Source organism: Emys orbicularis, chromosome 22 (genome assembly GCF_028017835.1).
Source record: "Emys orbicularis isolate rEmyOrb1 chromosome 22, rEmyOrb1.hap1, whole genome shotgun sequence".
In the NCBI taxonomy this organism is placed as follows: Eukaryota; Metazoa; Chordata; order Testudines; family Emydidae; genus Emys; species Emys orbicularis.
The window spans coordinates 13,053,294-13,077,648 of record NC_088704.1 but is presented as its reverse complement, the minus strand read 5'-3'; the positions used below and the strand labels follow the sequence as shown (position 1 = coordinate 13,077,648).

General features: G+C 41.3%; 1 protein-coding gene across 1 annotated transcript in view; it reads right to left on the bottom strand.

The window, feature by feature from the left end:
• The window catches only part of CTNNBIP1 (catenin beta interacting protein 1), a 54,301-nt gene that overhangs the window by 9,119 nt on the left and 20,827 nt on the right, over positions 1 to 24,355 (bottom strand). The window contains exons 3-4 of the mRNA XM_065421475.1: positions 19,893 to 20,011; positions 18,747 to 18,837 (exon numbers count right to left, since the gene is read on the bottom strand). Coding sequence (XP_065277547.1) covers positions 18,747 to 18,837; positions 19,893 to 19,988 — 187 coding nt within the window. The 5' untranslated portion in view covers positions 19,989 to 20,011. The remainder of the gene's footprint in view (positions 1 to 18,746; positions 18,838 to 19,892; positions 20,012 to 24,355) is intronic.

The following is a 24,355-nucleotide window of genomic DNA, read 5'->3' as shown; positions in this document are numbered from 1 at the left end:
TAAACAAGGACAAGGAAATGCTAAAAGTGTTGGCCCCTCCCTCAAGGCTAGGCAGTAGTACTGCTGAAAAGGATTTAGGGGTTATAGTGGATCACAAAGTGAATGAAGCCAACAATGTCATGGAGTTGTGAAAAAGGCTAATTTAAGGCTGGGGTGTATTAATAGGAGTGTCATAGATACAAGAACAGGTAATTGTCTCACTCTACTTGGCCCTTGTAAGGCTTCAGCTGGAATACTATCTTTCAGAAAGATGTGGACAAATTGGAAAGAGGCTAGAGACCAAACAAAAGTGAAAAAAGGTGTAGAAAACCTGACCTATGACGACAGGTTAAAAAAACAAACAAACTGGTCATGCTTAGTTGTGAGAAAAGAAGACTGAGCAGGGACCTGACAACAGTCTTCAAATACGTTAAGGGCTGTTATAAAGACAACGGGGATCAGTTGTTCTCCATGTTCACCAGTGGTAGGACAAGAATAGATCATCTACAGCAAGGGAGAGTTAGGTTAGATATTAAGAAAAACTTAAATTATCCTTATAGTTAGAATCACTGGAGAAGGTTTCCAAGGGAGGCTGTGGAATCCCCATTAATTGGAGGTTTTTAAGAACAGGTTAGACGATCAAGGATGCTCTACATATACCTGATCCTGCCTCACCCCAGGGAGCTGGGCCAGATGACCTCTAAAGCTCCCTTCCAGCCCTATATTTCTATGATTTTGTCCCTTTATGCTTGTGCTAGTCTTTTGTTCTCAGCTGTAGCAAATTGTCCATGTTTCCACTGTTTGTAGGGTTCTTTTGATTTTCAGGTCATTAAAGAACTGCTGATGCAGTCATATCAGCCTCTTACTTGCTTCCCATCATCAGGATAATTTAATATTCTTTAATATTGTTTATCCTGAACTTTGAGAAGGTGCAGGTGTGGATCTCAAGTTTGTAGCTTGGGCAATTTTAGAGGTTGATCCCTACCAACCGATGTAAACGATGACTACTGTGCTTTGTAAATTAACTCTCAGCCAAAATTTTACTTTCCAATAAGCTGGTTTAATTCAACCTTTATTCTGGTCTCAGAAGGCAGCAATGCTACCACTCCCCAAAAACCAACCAAAAAGTTGCTCTGTTGCTTCCAAATGTATTTGAGGTTAGGAAAATAACTTCTGAAGGATTTACACAGAGAAGCAAAGCAACAGTGCAAGTGGCACTGACAAACAGCAGCTGAGGTTGTGAAATGAAAATACAGCCATACATTCAGCCTGCATTTATACTAGAGAAACTACAGTATTTGACATAGGGTACTGAATAAGACAGTCCTTCTAGCCCCTTTTCAAAACCGGTCATTCAGCTGATATGGACCAGCTCCAAGTTCAGTACGCATTGTAGCAAAACATACTTGACACCACATAAAATTAGGTGTCTCATATTGCTGTGAGTCTATCCACAACAGCTTAGGGATGTTGAACTGGCGACAGAAGTTGTATATTACAGCTTCTGTACCATGGCATTTATTTTTGTTTTTAATAGCTGCGTTATACTGAATAGGGTCCCCCCTCTCACCCTTGAGATACCTCAGCTCGGCTTGGCTGGTAAAGAAACTCTTACATCTCAGTTGAAGCTGAATCAGCTAGTCTCTGCGCTCACAGTGTTTAATGAATAGACAATGGAGAACAAGAGAGGCTAATTGTTTTGAGACAAAATTCTGTACAGCGAGCTGGAAAAGGGTAAGGAAAGAAAACACAAAGACAGGATGATAACCAAGTTTAAGACTTCTTTAAAATACAGTTTGTACTGTACCAGTTTTATTGGAGGCTTGCACAGTACATTTTATCCTCATTTTATAATTGGGGAAACTGAGGTACAAATGGAATTACCCAAGACCACACAGAGTCAGTAGCAGAGCCTGGTACCGAACCTAGGAGTCCAGACTCCCATGTTCATGCTTAAACCTCTAGACCACAATTCCTCCTGCTAATGTAATTCAAAGAACAAAAGCACTACTTATGATATTTATGTTCAATAATTCTTATACTCTAGGGCAATTTGTTTTAAGTTGTATATCCAAGAAGGGAATTAAAACCAGGGGCTAAGGAGTCATTTTGGTTTGCTTGTGTTTTCTTTTTTAAAAATAAAGAGGTGCATCTTTTAACTATTACCCTCCATATCAAATAGGTATTGACTAGTAAGGATTCTAATAAGCATAATATGAGAAATTTAAATGCAGAGAGCTCCTGATAGTTGGTGCAACATTGAAACGGTTAAACAGAACGGGCAGGACATTGCTTGATCTTGGCATCCCATGTCTTGGTATTTGCCTCAACTTTCCTATTCCCTTAATATACATCCCCCTTTAAACTAAAGGTGCCTTTGCTATGTAGTTCCAGAGCAAGCAAGGTCTCCTAGCAACAGTAATATCACAGATGATATCACACCCAGCACAGCAGACAAGCTAGTTTGGCTAACAGTTATTGTTTGTTTTCTTTATTTCTTCTCTTTTCAAAATTTAAAAAATTCTTGTGGTGGGTTTTATGGAAGTAGAGAGACTTATCCACCAGCTCCTTAAATCCCTCAACTGATTTATCTCTACAACCCAACAGTCCTAGCTTTCTATGCTGTTCCCTTGCACTGCTCACTGTGGCCAGCATAGAGCAGTATGCAAAGCACGACAGGAGCAATAAATATCTCTAACCACACAGCAGATGCTGGGAATTTTGCAGTTCACATTGGCTTTCTCAGTCAAATCAGCTCTCTGAATAGCATGTTCACAGCTTGCTAGCTCCTGTTCTAAACAGCTGCAGTAAAAATAAATATTCAAGACAGTTTGGGGAAATACACATCATGGTTTCAGCAGCCCCACCCAATGAATTGTGCGGGTCTCTCTTGGGCTAGGAGCTTCTCTTTACCCTGCCATTTACTTGAACCTCCTACTGGGAAACAGACTGGGGCACAGGAAATGCCCATGTATTCCAATGATGAGGTGAACAAACAAACAAAAACAAAAATCGAACATTAAGAAAGTCATAAGGTAAGTTCTATTTTGAGGGGGGGAAAAATATGTATAACTATGCTGAAGATTCTCAATTGCTATTAATTTCACTAGAGCTTCATTTCTTGTGGCCTGACCTGAAGAGGCAGTATGTCTAGTGACAACAGCAGGGGCCTTTAAGTAAAAAAAATCTGGGTTCCATTAACTTAGCTTTTGGCCAAGTCACTGAACTTCTATTTCCCTAACTGTAAAATAAACAAAATAACCACCTTTGTAAAATTCTTTGAGATCCTTGGATGAAACACAGTAAGTACATACAGGTTTTATTATTACATTAACCATCAAGAGTATGGCTGCCTTTTTGATATTCTTTAATACATTCTATATAACTTGACTGATTTGCTCTTTGTAATTATATGTAGGAGCATCTTTTGTATTATATTGCAGTTTCCCCGTTCTAGCTGCAACTGAACCAGTTGCATGTGGCTCATTGAGCACTTTCAATATCTATCCCTTTTTTCCTACAAGTTAAATGTAAGCTTGAAAATGTTTTCATGTACCTAATATAATTTGGGATCTCTCCAATCTAGCTGTTTCCTACTAGTGCTAGAAATCTATAATAATTGTAAATACCAGTCCCTTACCCATGTAATTCTAACTCGTTTGATTTGTTTACCCATTTTCCCTTTAAAATGAGGTTTAAAAATTATTTTATGGCGACTAAATCTTATCCTATTATTTTAAGTTATATTTTTGTAAAGTGCTGTTTGTGCTCATGAAAAAAAAAATCACATTTGTGTAAGTTACCAATTGTAATATTCTTTGGTTATACATTTGTAAAAGGCACTTTACAAAATGAAACTGTCCCCATTTTCAACACCTAGGAAAGTGAAGCAGAGAGAATAAATGACTATCAAAGTCACACAGGAAGCCTGTTGCAGAGCTGGAATGAGGAGCTATGGGGTGGGGTTTTTTTGTTTTTTTGGGGGGGAGGGGGGAGAGAAGAAGGGAAGCATGAGAAGAGGCAGCCTTTGAGGTCCTTCCATGGATCTCATCTTGTCATGAGGTGTTTTTCCAGCTCAGCATTCTGGTATGGTAGTGCATATGCGGTCTCTATTGCTCTCACCCTTCCAGTACAGTTTTTGATAAAGTTAATCAACACTGAATTTTTTTACACAAACTTTAACAGCTTTACTTCCTCCTCCCATTCCTTTTTGATTGAGGTGGTGATGTGTAAATATGTGGTAGTTACATCCAAATCACTGTTTGCAAGAGTCTCAAGCAACTGCATTTAAACATAACAATAATCCATCAAAAAACAGGTAACACCCCCCAGGGCAGCCAGGTGGATGGGTGAGTGAGCAGACGGCACCACATGACACCCAGAAACATAATATACAGCACAAAGAAATTTGCAGACATGTAATACTGATTCACAGATAGCCGGCCCAGAGAGTGAAAACAAAACAGAACATTCCTATCCTGCAACAGAAGCAAGCCTCTGCTGTATTCCAATGCTCCCAACGATAAAGTCTAATAAATTGTGTAGCTAAGGCAGGAGGAGATACATTATTACAGAGAGCCACTGTTTGTCCAAACAGCACTAGCCATGAATAATTTATCTGACAGGCTGTGAAATCTGAAGCTGTATGTCCATGTTCGGCCATGAGCACACAACTATCCAGGGCTTAAATTCTCAAAGTATTTCCTGGAGCCCCCCATACCCCACCCCCATTAGGGGCTCCAGGCTTCAGCTGCGCCGGGGCTACTGCAGGTTTGAAAATATTTACCGGCACTCCGCTCTGGACGTCTCCGGCTGAATTTAAACCCCGTAACTATCCCACCTTACTTTGAAACTGATTGTTTCTCACAATGGGTTCAGGTTTCTAGACAGCCTCAGGCCTAGTCAATTCCAACACACAATTGTGCCCTCTGGCTGCTGTACTTCATATGCTGGTTTGACATTCATAAAGAGCTTTATAGTTTATTGCCTTCAATAATGATTCAAATGGACTCAGAGGACTCTCCAAAGCCTAGGTTTCCATTCCAAAAACTGCTGTATGGCCTTAACCTCTCTGCCTCAGTTTCTTAATCTGTAATATGGGAAGAACTTATGGGGGGGGGGGGAGGTTGAGGCTTAATGAGTATTTCTAAGCACTTTGAGATCCATGTTTGAAAGTAACTATAAATGGCAAAATACTGTTCAATCCCACAAAGTTCTCATTTCAGTTTCATTCAACTCTGTCTAGGTATTCTGCCACTGGGTTTAATGGAGTTTATGGCAGAATACGGGCCTGAGGCCCTGCATGTCAAAACAGGGAGACAAGGCGAATGAGGTAATATCTTTTACTGGACTAACTTCTGTTGTGGAAAGAGACAAGCTTTTGAGCTTACAGAACTCTTCTAGTTCAGACCTGAAGAAGAGCTCTGTGTAACTATAAGCTCAAAAGCTTGTCTCTTTCCACAACAAAAGTTGGTCCAATAACAGGTATTGCCTCACTCAACTTGCCTCTCTAATATTCTGGGACCAACACAGCTACAACACCGCAAACAATAGTAAAAGCACGGTAAGGCACCGAGGTGCAGGGGGCAGACCTTGTTCATCAGCAAGACCTTATCAGAGACCAGACAGAACCAGACTCAAATTGTGCTCAGAAGCAAACACAAGATACCCATACTGGAGGAAGCCTATTAAAAGGTGGTGATCTCCCCAGAATCAGCCCACAGTTGTGGAGCTAGAGGGAGAGAGAGGCAACAACAACAATGAAAGAAGGAATGAAAGAAGGAAAAAACATGTAAAACTGCATCTAGGTCCCAGTTGTGTCAGACAGCTGTGGTCCCCTATGGAAATTCACTTCAACCCCCTATGCCCTGTTTACCCCTCTGAAACAGAGACCTACTTCCTGGGGGAGGTGTGTGTGCGCCAAGCACTTTGAGTTTCTTGGATAGAAGGCAGTATTGAAGTGTCAAGTACTAGATCTGTTTCCTCAACATATGCTCACAGCCTTCACATGTTCGCAGTGGAGATGAGCAGCAGATGCTGCACTTCGCAGAGATATGCATCTCACCCTCACAGAGGCAGCATTGGTGGTGTCACTCAGAAGGAGCAAGGGCAAGAGACAACTCCTGAACCCTGCGACTCTGGGCATAGTCCCAGACTGTGAGGAGGGGCTCCCCATCAAGGTGGAGGGGGGGAGGCAGGAAGAGGAGAAGGGAACAAGCTATACTAACTATAATATAAAAAATAACTCTGCTAACATAAAAACTATTTACAATATCTATTTACAGGCTAGAAGGAAGAAGCTGCAGAAATCTGGATACAGAGGATTCCAACTCAGGCCTTGCAGTGGTAAAAAGGAACTGGAGAGGTATCGGCCTGCACCACCTCTTACGACCTCTGTCTGGAGCATGAGGAGAGCAACTGCACTTGTGTGGGCCAAAGGACACTACATGTTAATAAGCTCCAGACTCTAATGGCACACATGCATATCCATGTGTGAAGTACACATCAGGACCAGCACTTGAAGAAGAACGCATCCTTCCTAAACAGGGACAGCTAGCGTATATGCAATAGAACTGGAGTGGACCCTGTCATGAGATCTTTCACCCTTCACAACCTGCTTATGGAGCATTAGACTGTATGAAGATACTACAGCAGAAAGTTTGGGCACACTTGCCCAGGGAAAGTTCATACCATACCTGCATTCTTAGAAGGGACAGCAGTGTTTGTTGAAGTCCACTCCAATGATCCCAGCTATCCAGAACTAAATAAAACCCACAACACAACAAGTTTGCTAAGCAGCCTGTGTTCACATACCATGACAAGTATCTCTAGAGAATGGAGCAAGGGCTTCCATCTGGTATGAGGACAACAAGGCTTAGAGGTCTTAGTGAACAGACCCTCAGCCCCAAACTAACTTGGCTCTCACAATGGACGTTTTCTTTGACGTGAAAAAACCCCAGCACAGAGTTTTCAAAGTTAAGATGGACCTTTGCCAAAAGCCTGTGATCCAGACAATAGGGTCCTGAACCATATTTACATTGAGCACATCCTTCATTAGGCATTTACACTTCCAGTAATTAAGGTATATCAAACAATGAAAAGGTACATACTCAGACTTGACCTTCCAGTTCCTGCTCATGCAACCCCTCTCTTCAAGACCCTCCAGAGTCCTTGGGCACTCGTTCCTGCCTTCAAATACAAACTCATATTATGAATCTGTATTTGAGGATAGGAATATAAGCTCCAGAGCCCTGTTCCATGTCCCACCCTCCCACTCCCAAAACCACCCCCATCAAACAAGACTGGACATTCAGAGCCTTTATCAACAAAAGTTTTTCAGGGCCGAGGTAGGTGTATGCACCCCCATTACTTTATTTTTAAAATGTTTTCTTATACACATTGGTTGATAGCCCTAATATTTAAACAGTACCCCTAAATAGCATATATTCTACGTTAAGATGCACTAGTGATAAGTCTCCCCCTTATTAACTTTCCAAATAGATTGCTGCAATAGCGTTAAAATCCCAGTTTCAAAATTGAACCCAAAGAAAGTTACCCTGCTGGCTGGCAGGAGTTGTTGCAATTGCAGATACATGCCTATTACAGCAGCCTCTGCTTTCCCAGCCACATCAGTAAAGAGACAGGAGCTTGTCATTTTCACTCAGACTGCTGACACATAAGAATAGAAGTGGCAGGGAGAGAGGATGGATGGAACCAGAATGGCAAAATATCCTGTCCACGTATGTGGTTGGGTACCATTCTCCAGCATCTTGCACAGTTTGCAGGTTCTCACTCAGTGATGGTACTTGGATTTAACACCATTGCAGCACTTAATTTGGAAGATTACTAGCTGGTGGGAAGACGGAGTAACTTCTGGAACCTCAGCTTGTTCAGCTGAATATGGAAACATCTCTGTTTTGATTGCATGAATAAATTCATATAGTCTTCTCATTTGGCCCTTTAAAAGGCAGGCAAAACATGCCCTAAAACACAAATAAAATTACTTGAAGGTCAAGCAACTAGTGAATGGAGCCGAACTGTAGGGAAGGCTGCAGGCAGCCACTGAGCTCAGCACTCTCCAGCAAGTGCATCTGCTACTCAGTGGGAATCAGTTTCAAAGAAGTGATAGCAAAAAGACTGACAAAGAACATTGTTAAGTGGACTGTCCTTCAGCACAGGAAACTCCACCTTAGCAAGGTTTACCTGAGTTGTTCATCTTTGCTGTGTGACTCATAAGTGATGCATGGTAAATTGTTCTAGTGAGACACAAGCTGTGTCTACATTAGAAAGTAAGCTCTACTAGAGAGTCCACTCAATATGACACTCCTCCGGACCTATAAATCACGAATATGATTAGGCTGCTGTCACAGACCCCTTCAGCATGAGTCAGTCATACTTTCTGTATCATGTGTTGTGTAATGTGGTTCAGCCCTGCCAATAACAGAAGCCAAAACACTGTCCAGACATTCAGTTGAGTCAGAAATACGAAGCTTGCATTTTAAAAAGTGATACAAAAGTGTATTTAACACTTTACAACATCTAATGAGCTATTTCAAGTATCTTTTCAGTAACAAATCTATTCCCCCTTTGCCCTGAACGCTTTGCAACCACAAGGAAACTAAGCCACCTAAGGAGCTTTTAGGGATTAAAGGGTTAAATATCTCAAGCAGCTTACTTGAAGGATGCAGAACTGGAAAAAGAAGTCTCTCTCCTTGGCTCAAACCCTTTACACATCCTCTTCTCCTGTCTCCGCCACCTACTCTCAAAGACCTTTCAACGTTTAGCCCTTTCCCTAAATCCCAGGTCTGGCACCCTAATACGCAACTTTATAGAAGGAATAGACTCAGACAAGCTATGTGTGTACAGAAAGAGAAAAGCACTCAGTTGAAGAGATGCTCTAGCCAACAACTCCATCCCTCCTCAGCAACTACCCCAAATCTCATGGCAATAATCTCTTCACCTCAATTTACACTGTGGGTTTATTTTTAATACTCTAACACCCAGATAGTGTGTCTAACCCAGCCAGTGTATGTTTGCAGCTCAGCTCTGTCCTCCCCAAGGGGCCTGCTTTCTTTAAGAAGAGCATGGCATTCCTGTTGCTATAGGAACAGTGGTGTAGTCCCCAAGGCCTTAGAAGTGAAATCCAGGTACTGTACTTACTAGCTATACAGCTTCTGTTTTCCAGTTCAACCACACAGCAGTAGCCAAGCACAATTTAAAAACAAAATTTGCTAAGAAAAGGGAAATACTGTATTTTTTACAAGGATATGTTTAGCTGAACACTTCACTGCAAGATACATTTGAAGAGTGATGGAGATTTGGTGGAAAGCCATCAATTCACAAATTCAAACACAAGAAGCTTACAATCTGAATTGCTTTAGTATTTGCTGCAGTGGGGGGAGAGGGACTAGTGTGGAATAGATCAAAATAGATAACTGAGAAGAGGGAGACCAACATCCCTCCTAAGCATGTATTTATGGATGGAAATTACTTAGTTCCTTAGATCTTTCAGGACTTCTGAGCCCATGAAGAAAAACCTTGAGACTTAGTTACAAAATGTTTTGGAGTGGTGAAAGAGGAATAATGTACACTTATAAAAACTCTACACTAATGGTGCCAACATTATATGGTTACAACACTGTTACAGCTGCATTTAGTACCGTAACTGTAGAATACTGCAGTCTTTTTTTCTCATTAATGTAAATGGTGAGGGGTGGGGAGGGGGAGACATGAAGCTCAAAAAAGTTTAGTCTCTTTCACCTAGTCAGGGAGTAGAGAACTCTGGTGCTTTCATACAGTCATACTTGTTTTTCCTGATAAGAGACATCTCATCCCATAGTTCCATCCCTTCCACTAATACTTCACCTCTCTCTAGCACATTTCAAAAATACTTCACGGACATTAGTTATACCTCACAACACGCCTGTGAAATAAGGAAGAATTATCATATTTTACAGATAGGCAGACTGAGGCAGAGTGATTTTAAGGAACTTGCCCAAGGGTCAGAGCAGTCAGTGGTAGAGCTGAGGCTAGAACCCAGATGCATGTGGACTCTCAGTCCTGTACTCTAACCAGTAATAGCCCCTGGTCCACGTTAAGGAAGCAGCACCTGGAGAGATGTGCTGCAATTACAGTCAAGATTTTGATGAGGAGTTTGCAGGAAGTAGCCTCCTCTATGACCCTTGTCTTGTAGGGGACTGTCTCAGAGCTTGCTCCCTCACCCTAGATTCTCTTTGCAAGTGGTCCCACACTTTTATGTCAATTCACCCATGGTGTCCTTTATTTACACCTTATGCAGCTTCATATCCCATCACCAAGCTTTAACATACCCCCTAGTCACAAGATGAGAGGGTGGGGAGAGAGGTCTCACGTCTGAGATCCTGGGCTTCTTTGCCCTTCCTTCCAGCCTCCGCCTCTCCCTGTCTCCCTTTTAACCGTCCCCAGCTGACAAGCCGAATCCCTTTGTTAACTGGTTAAATCATCCGGTTCTAATCAATTATCTCCCAATTTTGGCCATGTGGGGGTGCTTGTCAAAGTGCACAGAGTGGTGAACTAGCCCTAGACTACTCTCACTCCAGCACAAGGACTGAAATGAGGAACTCTAATCTGATTGCTAGAATTCATCACACCCACAGCTACCTTTATAAAACTGTTTGCTATAGCCAGGCACATTTTATTTGTTCATAGCATTCATTACAGTAAAATTATGAATAATCAAGTCAGTATTATCAGTTGCATGCTATTGGGTTTGACATTTGCTAGAGTAACAAGGGTGGTATATCACAGATCATTGGAACAAGTTCATTGCCTGACTTGCATAGAGAAATACAACACAGAATCAAACTAAACTTGAGGCTTGCACAATTTCCTGTCAAGAAAGCAAAATTCATCCTTATAGCACATCCCCTCAGAGGCATCTCAGGGGAGCAGCAATCACAAATGTAAAATGAGGTACATGACTAAGCCTAGAACAGGAGTTTGTAAGTTTTATAAATTGATAGTTTTTGGAAAGCAGAGTGAGCGCTAGATTTTGATCTGTTTTTCCCCCTTGGAATATAAGAGCAAACTGCAGAAAAAATTCTGAGTCTATTCCTTTGGGGCTAGCTTTTAAATACATACATTATGGGAATTTTAAAGTGTTTCTTGATTACAGTTAGAGATTATTAGTGTCTATTTCTGACAGATCCTGTAATCCCCTAAAGCCTTTTGCCGACTATCAAGGTTGTAATTTAAACTTCAGTTTTTATTAATGGTGGCTCATTGGAGGTTTATGACTGGAACAATTTTGTATTCAGCAGGGCTTACTCCCTCCGAAGCACCGTCTTGCTGCTGCAAGTAAACATCACACAAGACTAGATACCCTGGTTGTAGAGTGATTCTCAGCAGACACAAAAATAGCCTCGCTCAAATGGGCTGACAGGTCCTTATTAAGAAAGCTACCAAGGATCACAACAAAAGGAAGACCTCAGTGGTCTTGTCTCAGGTGAACGTACGGCAACCAAGCTAGCTGTCCTAGGAGAGCATTTCACAGGTACAGACTGCTCCAAACACAGACTAACACAAACTGCAATATGACTGAGACTGTATGACCTACTTACAGGATTGTGGACATCTCCTCTGCAGTCTTTATCTAGTGCAGCTACAGGAAGCCCTAATTAAGTACCTCTTCCATCTAGAAACCTTTGTTTACAATGAACTGGAAATAAAGAATTTCCAAAACTCTATATGAAAAAGTTGTTTCACAACTGATACAGACTCCCAACTCACTGCTGTGTCAAGATCCATACAGTTTAAGACCAGAAGGGACCATTGTGATAATCCATCACAACTCTTGGTAAACTGTTCCAATGATTAATTACCCTCACTGTTAAAAATCTGCAACTTCTCGTGCTTTATCTATTAGAACACTGATCCATAAGTATTCAAGATCATTTGTTTTCAGGTTGTCAGTGATTCAAAAATAGGTAGACACTTTTGACAGAATGCCTCTTCCATTCCCCTTTTTGCCCACTGGATCCTGCCTAAAGAGTTCAGAACCAATGACAAACATTTCAATCATGCAAATCTTCCTACCAGGTTACAGTAATATCAATTAAATCAAATTTATGCTCAATGAGAAATTCCAATTCCTTTTGTTTATTACCCAGGCTCCTGGCATTGGTTTATAGGCAATTAAAGAATTTCTTCTTTTCATGTCCCTTGGTGCCTTAATTTTGTTCTTGACATCTTGATTTTGTGCTAAATGAGTGCTCATTTGTTCTTTTCATCCATCCCTTTTGTTTTAATGCCTTCCTGATTAGTCTAGCCAGCCTGTCACCCCAGCAAACTGGTTCCCCCTTCTACTGAGATGAAGGGCATCCAAACTGTACAGCCCTCTGTCCCCATAGGACAACTAATGTTCCACAAAACTAACACCCTCTACCTTTACACCATTTACACAGCCAAAGGTTCACTTCCAGAATCTTCTGTCTTCACTCGTGGGATAGGAAGGATTTCTAAGAAGATCACTTGGACTTTCCACTCCTTCAGCATACTTCTGAGTTTTCTGAAGTAATCTAATTTACAAGTATCAGAGGGGTAGCCGTGTTAGTCTGGATTTGTAAAAAGCAACAGAGAGTCCTGTGGCACCTTTAAGACTAACAGATGTATTGGAGCATAAGCTTTCGTGGGTGAATGCCCACTTCGTCGGATGCATGCATTCACCCACGAAAGCTGGTGCCACAGGACTCTCTGTTGCTAATTTACAAGGTATCACCTGAAGCCAGTTCTTCCCATTCTTCTTAGCACAGATCCCGCACAAGGTTCTTCTGTCTTCCTTGGATGGGGAGAGCTCTCCTCTTGGGCATGCTTGATAGTCTTGCATCCTGGACTGAGCAGCCATCCTCAAGCAGAGGCTGGACCCCTTTCATAAAGGGTTTGGCCATAAAGTGTTCTCTCTCTCACCACATTACATTTCTGGATCCTTATAATTCCATTTGTTGGAAAGAGATTTTCTTGCTCTGCAGAGTGAATTCCATTGCATAATCTCTACTTGCTGTAAAAAATACTCACCTGACAGGGGAAAATTTAAGGCTCCAGGATTGCAGTTGGGTGAGAAAATAGGTGCCTCCACTTTCATTGGCATTAGAATTGCGTGGGAAGTTGATCTAAATCTTTTATTGGTATCATAGTTACACGTCTAAGGACGAACAAAATTAAGCCTTAGGATCCCATATTTATTTTCCCTGAATGTCTAATGCTGTGTGTGCTTAGTTTACAAGCTCAAGCAAGGTGGTTTTAACTGCCAGCTTAATATGTATCATGATCTTTTCTTTCTGCTTGATATCCCCATCACTAAGATCTGGAAGAAAACAGACTTCAGTTGGCAATTTGTGGAGTATGAGGTGATGGAACAGAATGCAGTTAACTTATGTATCTGTATTGGCTCTGCATACAGTGCTGGCAGCAAAGTACACATGGGGTTGATATCAATGCCCCTTCCAGTTAAACCAGTCTTGACCACATCGCACCAGAACCATGCTTGTTACAACAATGGTTGACCACAGTCCTCTTAGCACGTCTTGATTTGAGAGGACAAAGTGTTTTAAGATCGTCACATGAAAGGCAGAATACAAGTACAGTTTTAACAGTTTATTCCATTTTGATTACTGGATTATACTGTACACAAATTAGATATTAGGACAGGTATTAAATTCTTGTCTTTTTTTTTTTTAAATAAAGTATCATTCAGGACTTAAGAACTTCTAATCTCAATATCCTCTGTTGACCTCGGGAGAATTACTTACCTCTCTGTCTCCACTGCATGACAGCTAAAATGGGGATCCTTTCTGCCCTGCTTCACAAGCATGAAGAGATTTAGTTAATGTCTGTACAACATTTGAAGAGTCATATCTCCAAGGGAAATAGGCAGAAGGGAGGAAGAACCAGGAGTTTGTCTCAAACCTCTAAGAACAACATGCCTGTTGGCAAGTTCAGCTCTCACAAATTCCAACTATGGTACATAATTCTACAGCATGCTTAGGTTAGAGATGCAAATAGTTTTGTATAACACTAAAGGTCTGCTTCTCTGGTTCTATTGCATCATCTAGAATGCTAAGACTCCTGTTGCCTTTAACACATTGCTCCATATGCTGGGGAGAAGTTGGGCCATGAATTCCAACCCCTTCTGGTCTGTCTGCTGCGAGAAGGAGATGGTACAGATGGTATAGGACAATTCAGGTTGAGAGGTACCTTTCTTCTGTCCTATTGCTGGAAGAAGAAATCAGGACTTCCACTTGGCTGCCAAATCTTTTTAGGTGGGCCCAAAAATGTACATACTTTTTCCTAAATAAAAACTTTTTGCTTGTGCTTTGCAAAGGCTGAAAAAACACATGACAAGGAAGATCCCATGAAAGAGAAGAGAAGGAGGAGAACTGAAGAAAGAAATTCCTTTAAGAAGTTTTGAAGAATAAATTACAATTTAAAGTACCTCACTGTGTGTCTAGAATAGAAGTTTTCAGCAAGAGATACTGCCATCTAGTGGAGAGGGAGCTTCCCTCAAGATGTTAGATTTTAAGTAAGCCATTAGTGTCATTGGGATTTGTATCAATTTATTTTTGAAGCCATAGTGAAATCTTCCTTTTTCCAGCAACACTAAACATGACAACATGAGATAAATATGTCTGATGTGACTTCTGGCAAATCCATCACAACTGACATGTACCCTTAAAATAATACCACAGAAGAAACAAAGGCCAACCTTGTGGTAACATACTTAAGTGCGATAGTTTAACTGGAGAAATTAATTCTGGGATGGTCGAAGTCTAGACCAATAAATTTTACAACACTCACGCCAATATGATAGATTAGGGCTCCCTCTTCGTTCCTCAAAGCAAATGAGAGTCGGTTAGGACGCCTGATTTACTTAACTCCTATTCTCCGTACTACTCACTTTTACTTAACCTCATCATGTTCAAATTTGCCACCTCACTCTCTGGCTAGTGAGCCATTCTCTCTCTCTTTATTTTGTTTTCTCCTCTCAAAAGGTGGATTTCTCTGGCTGTGGTCAGGTTTCCAAAAGTTGAAGGGGAAAACTGGTCAGGCGGATTTGGTCTTTAAAGATAGAACTAGCTCTCATTTGATCACAGTGATTACCAGTGGGAAGGAATTTACTTCCAGGAGAGAAGGGCTATGGCCAGAGATTCCTGGGACTCAGCAGGAAGCATAAAGGAGGTTAGCTGCAAAGAAGTCAGTAGGTATCTGTTCCAACATGGGACAGAGGTTTAATGCAATGAAGTAATTGCTGGTCTTTTTTGTTTTGTTTTGTTAAAGAATGAACATGGAGATTTAAAACTGAAGAGCAAGTTTATGCAGGTTGTGTTTGGAATTGTTTTCTAAGTGACTTAACTATATTAAATGTCTGTCTGATTCTATATTAAAATCTGGGCTTTCTGGTAACAGGGCTTGTCAACAACTTCCCCATCAAACCCAGATCTCATAATATGAACTTAGTTGAGCCAGTGCAGAACCCTTCAAAAGGAGTGCTGGAGAATGAGGCAGTGAGATACAGAACAGATTTATGGTCTGGGTTTAGACAACTACACCAGTGCCAGACAATTTCCCTCCCACCAAAACTCTGATAAAGATTCAAGAGACCAAGAGCCAGCCCCATACCCAGTGAGTAAACAAAAAAATAAGGCAACCTGACCATCCAAATAAGATTACACACAGTGCATGACCAAATGAAAACACCACAAGGAATAGTTTAGCATATATCAAAATAAATATGGAAGTTTTACTGCAACGTGTCCCTCTCCATCATCATCATGTTTCACAGTTCTTCATGGAAACAGGGAAATAGTTTAATGTAATCTAGAAACGTATTGAATCGTAATGTGCAATATACATTAAAACAGCTCTAACATGAAGCATGGGGACCATTGCACCTGTCTGGGCCCTCAAAACTAATAGCCATATTCGTCTATTGCATAAGAGATACTGTGCAATAGGGTATCCTAGCTCTTTTAAGAAGGTTTTGCCACACAGAACTACAGAAATACAATATGGAACCCAATCAGATAAGAAGATTTCTCATACTGCTCAGCATTCAACCTCATTCTGCTGGCTCTGAGTTACCTGAAGAGTCTTATAATGGACTCCTGTATTGACAAACATTTTACTCCGCTCACATATTCGGGTAAATGAGAAGGACAGAATGGATGCTAAACGACTCCAATTTATTCTGTGTGAGCCCCCACTTCAGTGTGATCAAACATCTGCTTGCAGGTACATTAATTAAAACATCACAAGCGATAGGAATGCATTGTGTGGGTTAGAAATCTATTTCTACTTTCCCATTTTATTTTCACCTATACAACAGCCAAACAGTTTGGAGAACAGAGAAAACTACTGAATCCCACGTTCCTCTAACTACAAAATTACATAAAAGCACTGTTCCATTTAAGAATAAACCTCAACATTAAATTATTCATCTTCCCAGTACCCCCTTCTAAAGCGTTTCCTATACCCGTTTTTATATTTATATGCACTACTGTAATCTAAGACCACTGTGTTAGTTATTAGATAAAACACAACTAAAAGAGGGCCCACATCCCAAACAATTTACCTGTTTTTCTAGACACACCTTAGCTTATTTACTTTTTATACACTTCTTATTGTTTGACTTTGTTTAATCAGTTTCCTGCTGATACTCTTGCATAAGTGCCATGCTGCTGTGTTTGAGTTTGCATCACTACAGGAAAACGTTTAAATTTCCCACTAAAGAAGTTTTTACTTAAAAAGTCATGAAGTATTTCCATTCATTATTGTTCTGTGAACATCCTTCACCTCTTTTTTTCTGGAGTAGGCAGGAGAAGAGAAGCACTACCATTCTGGGCATACACTACTTGACACTGTCAATTTAAAGGGAAAATCTTTCCGCAAGATTATTACCACCAGAGAAGTCTGCTCACGACTTTGAGAAAGGTAAAATGGTCAGTGAGAGAAGGCAATTCACGATGTGCTAGCACTTCCTTAGGTATGGGGATGAACAAAGAAGCGTTGAGCTCACATTCTGGTAGGATATCTCCTTTCTATCTTTCCAGAAAGGAGGACTGCAGTTTGTGCACTTTAACACATATAACATAGTCCACAGATCATTCCCAGCTAGAGAGATAGTGACAAAATTCAGACCACAGCTAGCGCAGGCAGATGAGCCACAGCATGTATGGTAAATGCAGATTCAGAGATGCTGGGTGCACCACACATACCTGGAATTCAACCATGGCCCCAAAAGAACAAAAACAAATACAGTTATAAGAATGAACAGAAGATATTGGGCGGTCATGGCCTACAGTCAATTTGGGAGAATTTGGCCTTCAGTGTTCTAAGTGGTCATGAATAATATTGACAGAGACAAGGTGGGTGAGGTAATATCTTTTATTGAACCAACTTCTGTTGGTGAAAGAGACAAGCTTTTGAGATCTATAGCGCTCTCTGACAGGTGTCACCTTATCTCTCTCATATCCTGGGACCAACACTGCAATGAACAATACTATTTATTATAAAACTGCTCATCCTAAAAGATCCCAAATACATCCAGGATTCACTTCACTCATCACTGAGATGCAGCCACCTGTTTAACAGTGCATGGTAACACTCCTCCACAGTTTAGGTCAGAAAATGAACTGTGTATTTCTCAGACTAAAAGAAGGATTTATGTAGGTGGAATGTAATTACCCAAATACAGGTACCTAACTCAATGCTTACCGAGATTATGCTCAAAGATTAAGTAGACATTAGAAGCCTGGCAGGCACAGGGCAAATGAATCCACCAGGATATGCAGATCATGACCAGTGACATGAACGACAAGCAAAATGTGACAGTTCTTTCCATGACAGCAAAGATCATTCAGCTTTTGCCTCTTCAGAGAATGAAGATGTACCAAATTATGACAATGGCCAGTTTTCTGTGGGCTGTAAACCACTTCTGCAGTTCCTAATCAATTCAAGTGACATCTCCCTTATTTGAGACCAAGTCAGATCACTTATCTATCCATTGATAGAGAGACCTGGGGAGATAGATGCATGCTTTTTCTGATGGTCGATCATTGTATCCGAATTAAGGTTTCCTTTTTGTTCAACATGTACATCGTCCAAAAATATGCATCAGACCAGGGCCGGCTCCAGGCACCAGGCACCCAAGCACATGCTTGGGGCGGCACCTGGTAAGGGGCGGCGTGGGGAGCGCGGCGCGGCATTCCGCGGGGGGGGGGGGGGGGGGGGCCCTCCGGCGGCGTGGGCGCGGCGCGGGGGGGGGGGGGAGGGGGTTTCCGGTGGCGCTCAGCAGGGGGCGGGCTCCGGCGGCGCGGCGCTCGGCGGGGGGGGTGGGGGTGTTCCGGCGGCGCGGCACTCGGCGGGGGGGTGGGGGTGTTCCGGCGGCGCGGCGCTCGGCGGAGGGGTGGGGGTGTTCCGGCGGCGCGGCGCTCGGTGCTTCTTTTTGCTGCTTGGGGCAGCAAAAAAGTTAGAGCCGGCCCTGTATCAGACCAAAATGCCTCAGGAACAGCATCAGCTGGAAATGAGTTAAAACTAGTTTCAGGTACTATACCTCCCCTCTACGAAGTAGTTTTGCCAGTTTGGGGGGGGGAGTGAGGGGGAACTTACAGTCATTTTTCTTTTTTTAAAGAAAGGTTTTTCTTTCCAGTGTTGCTGTGTGAAAGCCCTATACAAACAGGAAAAACTGCTGTACAGATTGAAAGCACTGGTAAATCTTCCCCTTTGCTGGTACTCACCCTGATCAATAGAGTGCTGAGGAAGCTGGCTAAGTTGGCTATTCACTACACCTGCATACGTCCGCAAGAATTCCTCTTCACTGGCAGTCAACTGGAAATGTGCAAAAAAAGGAAGGATGAATAGCAGGAAACAGACTATTGACAAATACCACTGCCTTCCCCATATCAGTCCATGTACAATTTAAATTTAATTCATTTAAAGCATCTAACTCCAATTGGACCCAACTCTTCCCTTGCTACCATATTCTGATTTTTCAGAGTCTTACACTTCAAAAGCCGAGAGTATCAATCCCACAACCCATACTCACTGAAAAGTGGACTATCACAAGGATGGATGGAGCGACTTTTCCTTTCCTCAATGTCTTCAGATTTATATCCTCACTGTGCAAACCTAACTGAGGTTAATTGTACAGTATACCTGAAGTATGACCTCTAGTATGAGTACACTATTACTGCTGATGACATGCAAGAGGGAAAGAACTTAGCTTGAATGTTAGAGCCCAAGGAAAATTTATGGGGCTGCACTTAGAAGAGACTTCTTTTTATTTGTTAATGGAGTGAATTGTACATAGAAATCAGTGGGACCCAATCAATACAGAATCCCACAATCCAGATTTAAAAAAACCAATTTTTAAGATTTTTAACATCTTTTTTTAATCAGACCCACTTCATCTACAATTTTTAATTTTACAAAGACTATATGAATTCCCTGAAAAATTATGAAAACTATAAACCCATTTATACAAACTTGGGTGTATGAGCCATGTCTATATTCACTGCAGCCCTGCTATTCTAGTGCTAGAATCAGTGATCTCTACATGCACTTAGATCTTGGGTCAGTTAGCAATGATGGAAAAACCCCTTCTGCTGCTGTAAAACTGTCTCTCCACTATGGGGTTATGCTGGCATAGTTACAATGCCATAGCTACGCTGCTGTTGTCCCCGTAGTATAGACATGTCCAAAATGTGTCCTGCAAGAGTGAATTCCAGAACAAGTGGCCCCTCCACCCATCTTAAAAGAATTTAACAGAGTTTAACCCTGGGGACAGGGAATGGGAACATCCCAGTTGGTCACAAATTCCATGACGGGGTGGAAGAAGGAGGTGGTTAAGTTCTGATACTTTTTCAGGACTCCATTAAACTTACATTTGATCCCATCTTCCTAAGCATGAGCAGAACTCTCACTTTCTGCTGGATGTACATCTCCTCCGGACTCTTCCCGGGGACGCCCTCACGGTTCATTCCCCTCCTCCCAGCTCCTGGGACTCCTGCAGATGTAAAAAAACCAGAATGAAGTGAACTGATAGTTATGGTTTGATATGCATAACTGGAGAGTTCTATTTCCAAAACACCTATTTTTCACCATAGGCCAAAATACTTCATGAGTTGGTTTGACAACTAGGCTGGGATGGCTTGGTAATCTAACTTCTGACAGGCGAGAAGAGGCCCGAGTCACTCCACTGTAAAAAGCAAACCAGACAGTGGATTTGGAAAATAAACCCATCACAAGTCTGGCAGCAGGAGCTGGCTGAGCAGAGTTTGCACCTCCATAACACTTGCGCCATTGAGTGTGGTTGGGGAAGGGCACAGAGTAGCCATGTATCCCCTCACACCACGTACGTGGGATTAAATTATACGGGCAGAGAGACCATGATAGAAAAAGGCTCATCTACTGATCTCATGACAGAGGTCTCAACCCTGCAAGATTCTGGGCATCTCCATCTCATTTTCTTCAAAAAGTTGAGAATGCTCAGCAGGTCACAGGACTGAGCCTTAAGTATGAAACTCAAACACAACACCACATTGCTGATCATGTCAATATCAGTTCACTTAGCACCTGTCATGACTTTAAATCTAAGGGGAGAGGATAGGATTCAAGAAAAATTGAAAGAATCATCTCTATAATACCAATTGATTTAACTTCACCTGCCTATAGACTTTTTTGTAATAACCATGACTAAAGGTGGAGACAGGATGCAGCGCGTACATCATTCAAGTTTATTTAGCTCTACAGTCAAACATAAGTCAGGTGAAATTTATTCCCCAAGTCATTTTCCCTATTTCTGTTCTTATAATCTGAAAAAAATCCATACATAATCCTTCTTCATAAATTTCTAAAACTGATGTGTTGCTTTTTAGTAGGAAGTGGAGGGGAATACCTTAAAATTTCCTTCCCAATATTACTTACTTGTTTATGTTTTCTGTCAGAAGGAAGCGTTTTATGGAAATAGCAGTTGGAGATTTATATCCACCGTGTATGCCCACAGTAGCACTCCATTTTGTTGCAGGAGTAGGTGGAAATTGCTTAAATCCCATAATCTGGCACTTTTACCAACCCACAGAGTAAATGTTTTCAATTATAATCCACTATTACTATGAATACACACACTGCATACCAGTTCGTTCAGAGTCAAGATTCAATAAATTCTTAACTACAAGTTGTTTTGAAAATTAAGATGCTTCACACAATATTCACTCATGAAACAGACTAGCAAACTAACAGCTACTGTGCACTGGCTCCAGACCTGTGCATCACAGAAAAAATCCCCACCAGGGAATTCCTTCATGGAGATGTAAGCCTGGTATTGCTCCACACTGCACATCTAGCAGACTGGTCCCCAGTACTACCTTCTGCAGTTAGTTTTCACTCTCTAAATTCGGCCCTGTGCTGAGTTGTCAGCCTTGTGATTCCTGGCAGGTTTCAGTAATCCAGGGAACACATCAGATTCATCAAGGCACTACTGCTAAAGACTTTGGAGCACCAGGTTTAGACAAGCTTTTTTATTTTATTTTTTTCTAAAGCAAGTCAGACTTCTCCTTTTCTCCTTGATTATAACTTTTAAAGAGAAAAAGTAATTAGGATGTGGAAAGAGTTCAGGTTACATATTGGCATTCCTGGATGACTCAGTAATTATTCAAACTTAAGCAGTAGCTGTAATGGAGAAACCTCACCACCCACTTTATTTCAGTACTGCCAAGGTGCCGGTAAAATGCAGGCCTGAGATTTAACTATAATTTCACCAACACTACTTGAAAAAGTTCCCAGCGAGAGGTTCTGCATTGTGCTGATTTTGATGTAGATGGCTATATCTGAAAACCAGCAACTGGTAAATATGCAATGTTGACTTCATTTATAACCTGGAAGACGACGACAGAGCAAGCTTGTAGCAGGTCAGTACAGAAAGAGGTTTCATCTATCCAGGGTGTCAAGTGTCCCTTCATAATCTGAACCCCTGAATGGGTAAATCAGATGTTTCAGTGGGGGAGAAAGCAAGAAATCCTCCAAAAATTAAAGGAGTTTAATCTCCCCACAAAAGCCTAAAAATGCCAAGAAATGCTAACACTCAAGCATATTAAATGTGGATAAAATTATACCAATTATCTATCAGTAGGTGGCACAAACATCCAGGGAGACGCCACTTCTGCCCCACTCTCCCACCTAGAGAAATCCCCCCACACTTCAACAGTTTATCTTTAACTATGGAAGGGTGACAACTCCTCTTCACTTTACCCCAACCTGAGAGAGGACAAAGGAAACAAAACAGGGAGAAAAAAATAGAATAGGATGAAAAGGAAGGAGATAATTGAAGAGAAACAGGAAGAAGGTTGAGGGCAATGGGGAGAAAAACACACTAAGATCAAGGACAAAAACCAAGAGAATTGTTGGGAATACACCATTTCAAACTTCTGAATTTAGAATGCAAACATTCTATATGTTTGCAGCAGAGAAATTGAGTTGGTTTGATACCAAGGACTAAAAAGAAGTGTAGAAAAAACACTTCCAACCCAATGCCATAAATGAGTTTTCCCACTCACAAGTGCTTGTGCTGGAGTAATTATAAACAATCGCACCCCCAACTTTTAAGACTCCAAAAAGTCAGAACTGAATCAAAGGTAAACAATCTAACAGTGTTATCTCTAGATTTGTTCTGCACTTGAGAGACCATTTACACAGTAGAGCATGTCACTTAACTTGCCTCAAAAAGGTAAAAAAATATAGAATTTAAAAAGCATCAAAAGTGATAAAAGGGAAAAACTAAACAGAGCCTGGTTTAGCAACAACCAAGCATGCGTGAGAACGGTGCCAGAACACAATATCCATTTTATCTAAGCCAAGAGAGGAATTGTTTAAGGTGAGCCATGAGGGCATATTGAAGAGTCATGGGATGAAACTGAGCAAATGAAAATTTAAGCTGAGTATCAAAAAAGATCCCACAGCAGTGAGATCTATTAGGTCATGACAACACTGAGGGGGGAAAAAGATGCATTTTTACAAGACAGCTAATGCTGTAAAAGTCTAGTGCAGGCAAGGCACTAGGATTTTATCTTGATGTAGTTGGCTGAGATACCTGAATTAGAATTTTACAAAGTGTGAGCTCTCATGTTATTCATTGCTCTTCAATGGACTTATTTTCTGTGGAGATGCAAGTTTGGGACTCCATAACAGAACTTTTACTAAAGAAATTTCAGCAATTCTATTAGTCCAGTATTTTAGATATTAGCCCTCTTAGTTTTTTTTATTTTCATAAAGTAATTGTGCTGTTGTTCTTTTAAATAAAAAGCAATTATTTCTCTAGTAGTACAGCTGACTTTATGTTTAACAATAAGGAGCAATTCTGACTCTGCCTGACAACCCTGCCTGGATGAATCTTAACTATAGCCATACCTAATACTTTCCATTATAAGACCCTTTTTTCAGTTGCTTATAAATTTGTCAAATTTTAGACATTCATGCCGAAGTTTTCCATGCCAGCTATTTGCCTAATTCTGATTTTTTTTTAAAGTATCAGCTAAAATTGTTGAGCCATTTCCAAGAATGAGGTTAGAAGAAAATATGTTGTTTTGCCTATTAAAATTCTTACAACTATTTCATCGAGAAGTTGTAGTGCCTCCAAGCATTGGAGCAGTGACTTGAAATTTGGCAGGGGATTGCCCACAATGTTAGGGATGTGCCTTTTGTTGTCCCCATGAAATTTGGCCAAATTTGGACCAAGTTATAAGCTCCTGAAAATCACAGTGCGCACATGCTTAGAGCAGCTTGTTAAGAGTTTGACAGCTAAGTTTTCTTAAGATTTTTGTCTTTGCTGAGCATGCTCCATCCCCACACAGCTCTTATGCATCAACCAAATTGTGCAAGCACTACTCCACCCCCTCTACCTGGAGTAACAAAGTATTCTCCATTCTAGGGCTGCAGGGGCTGAGCAGATTTTTTCCTGGATCTGTTCCCTCCTGGCTGCTAGGGCCTGCTTTGGTGCTGGGCACTGGAACTAAGACCAGGAAGACAGTCACTGTGCTCTTTTCCCTGTCCACCCTCCTGAGCTGCTGCCCATGCAGTGTGGTGAAGGAAGAAGCTGCCTGACTTGAATGTAGGGAAATCAGAAGCTAAAGGGGAAACAGAGCAGGAGCTGGAGAGACAGGGGGCACATACACAGGAGCAGAGAGTTTATAACAACTAGAGCACACTCCCCTTAAGAACCTAGAATCGAACCCATGTTTCTCACGTCAGGATTCCTTTGTTTTCTAATAAATAAGTTGTGACGCCAACTGTCTCTCATCTTATTCTAGTGGCTGGTCCACAGTGAATAACAGCCTTTTACTACCACCAGTTA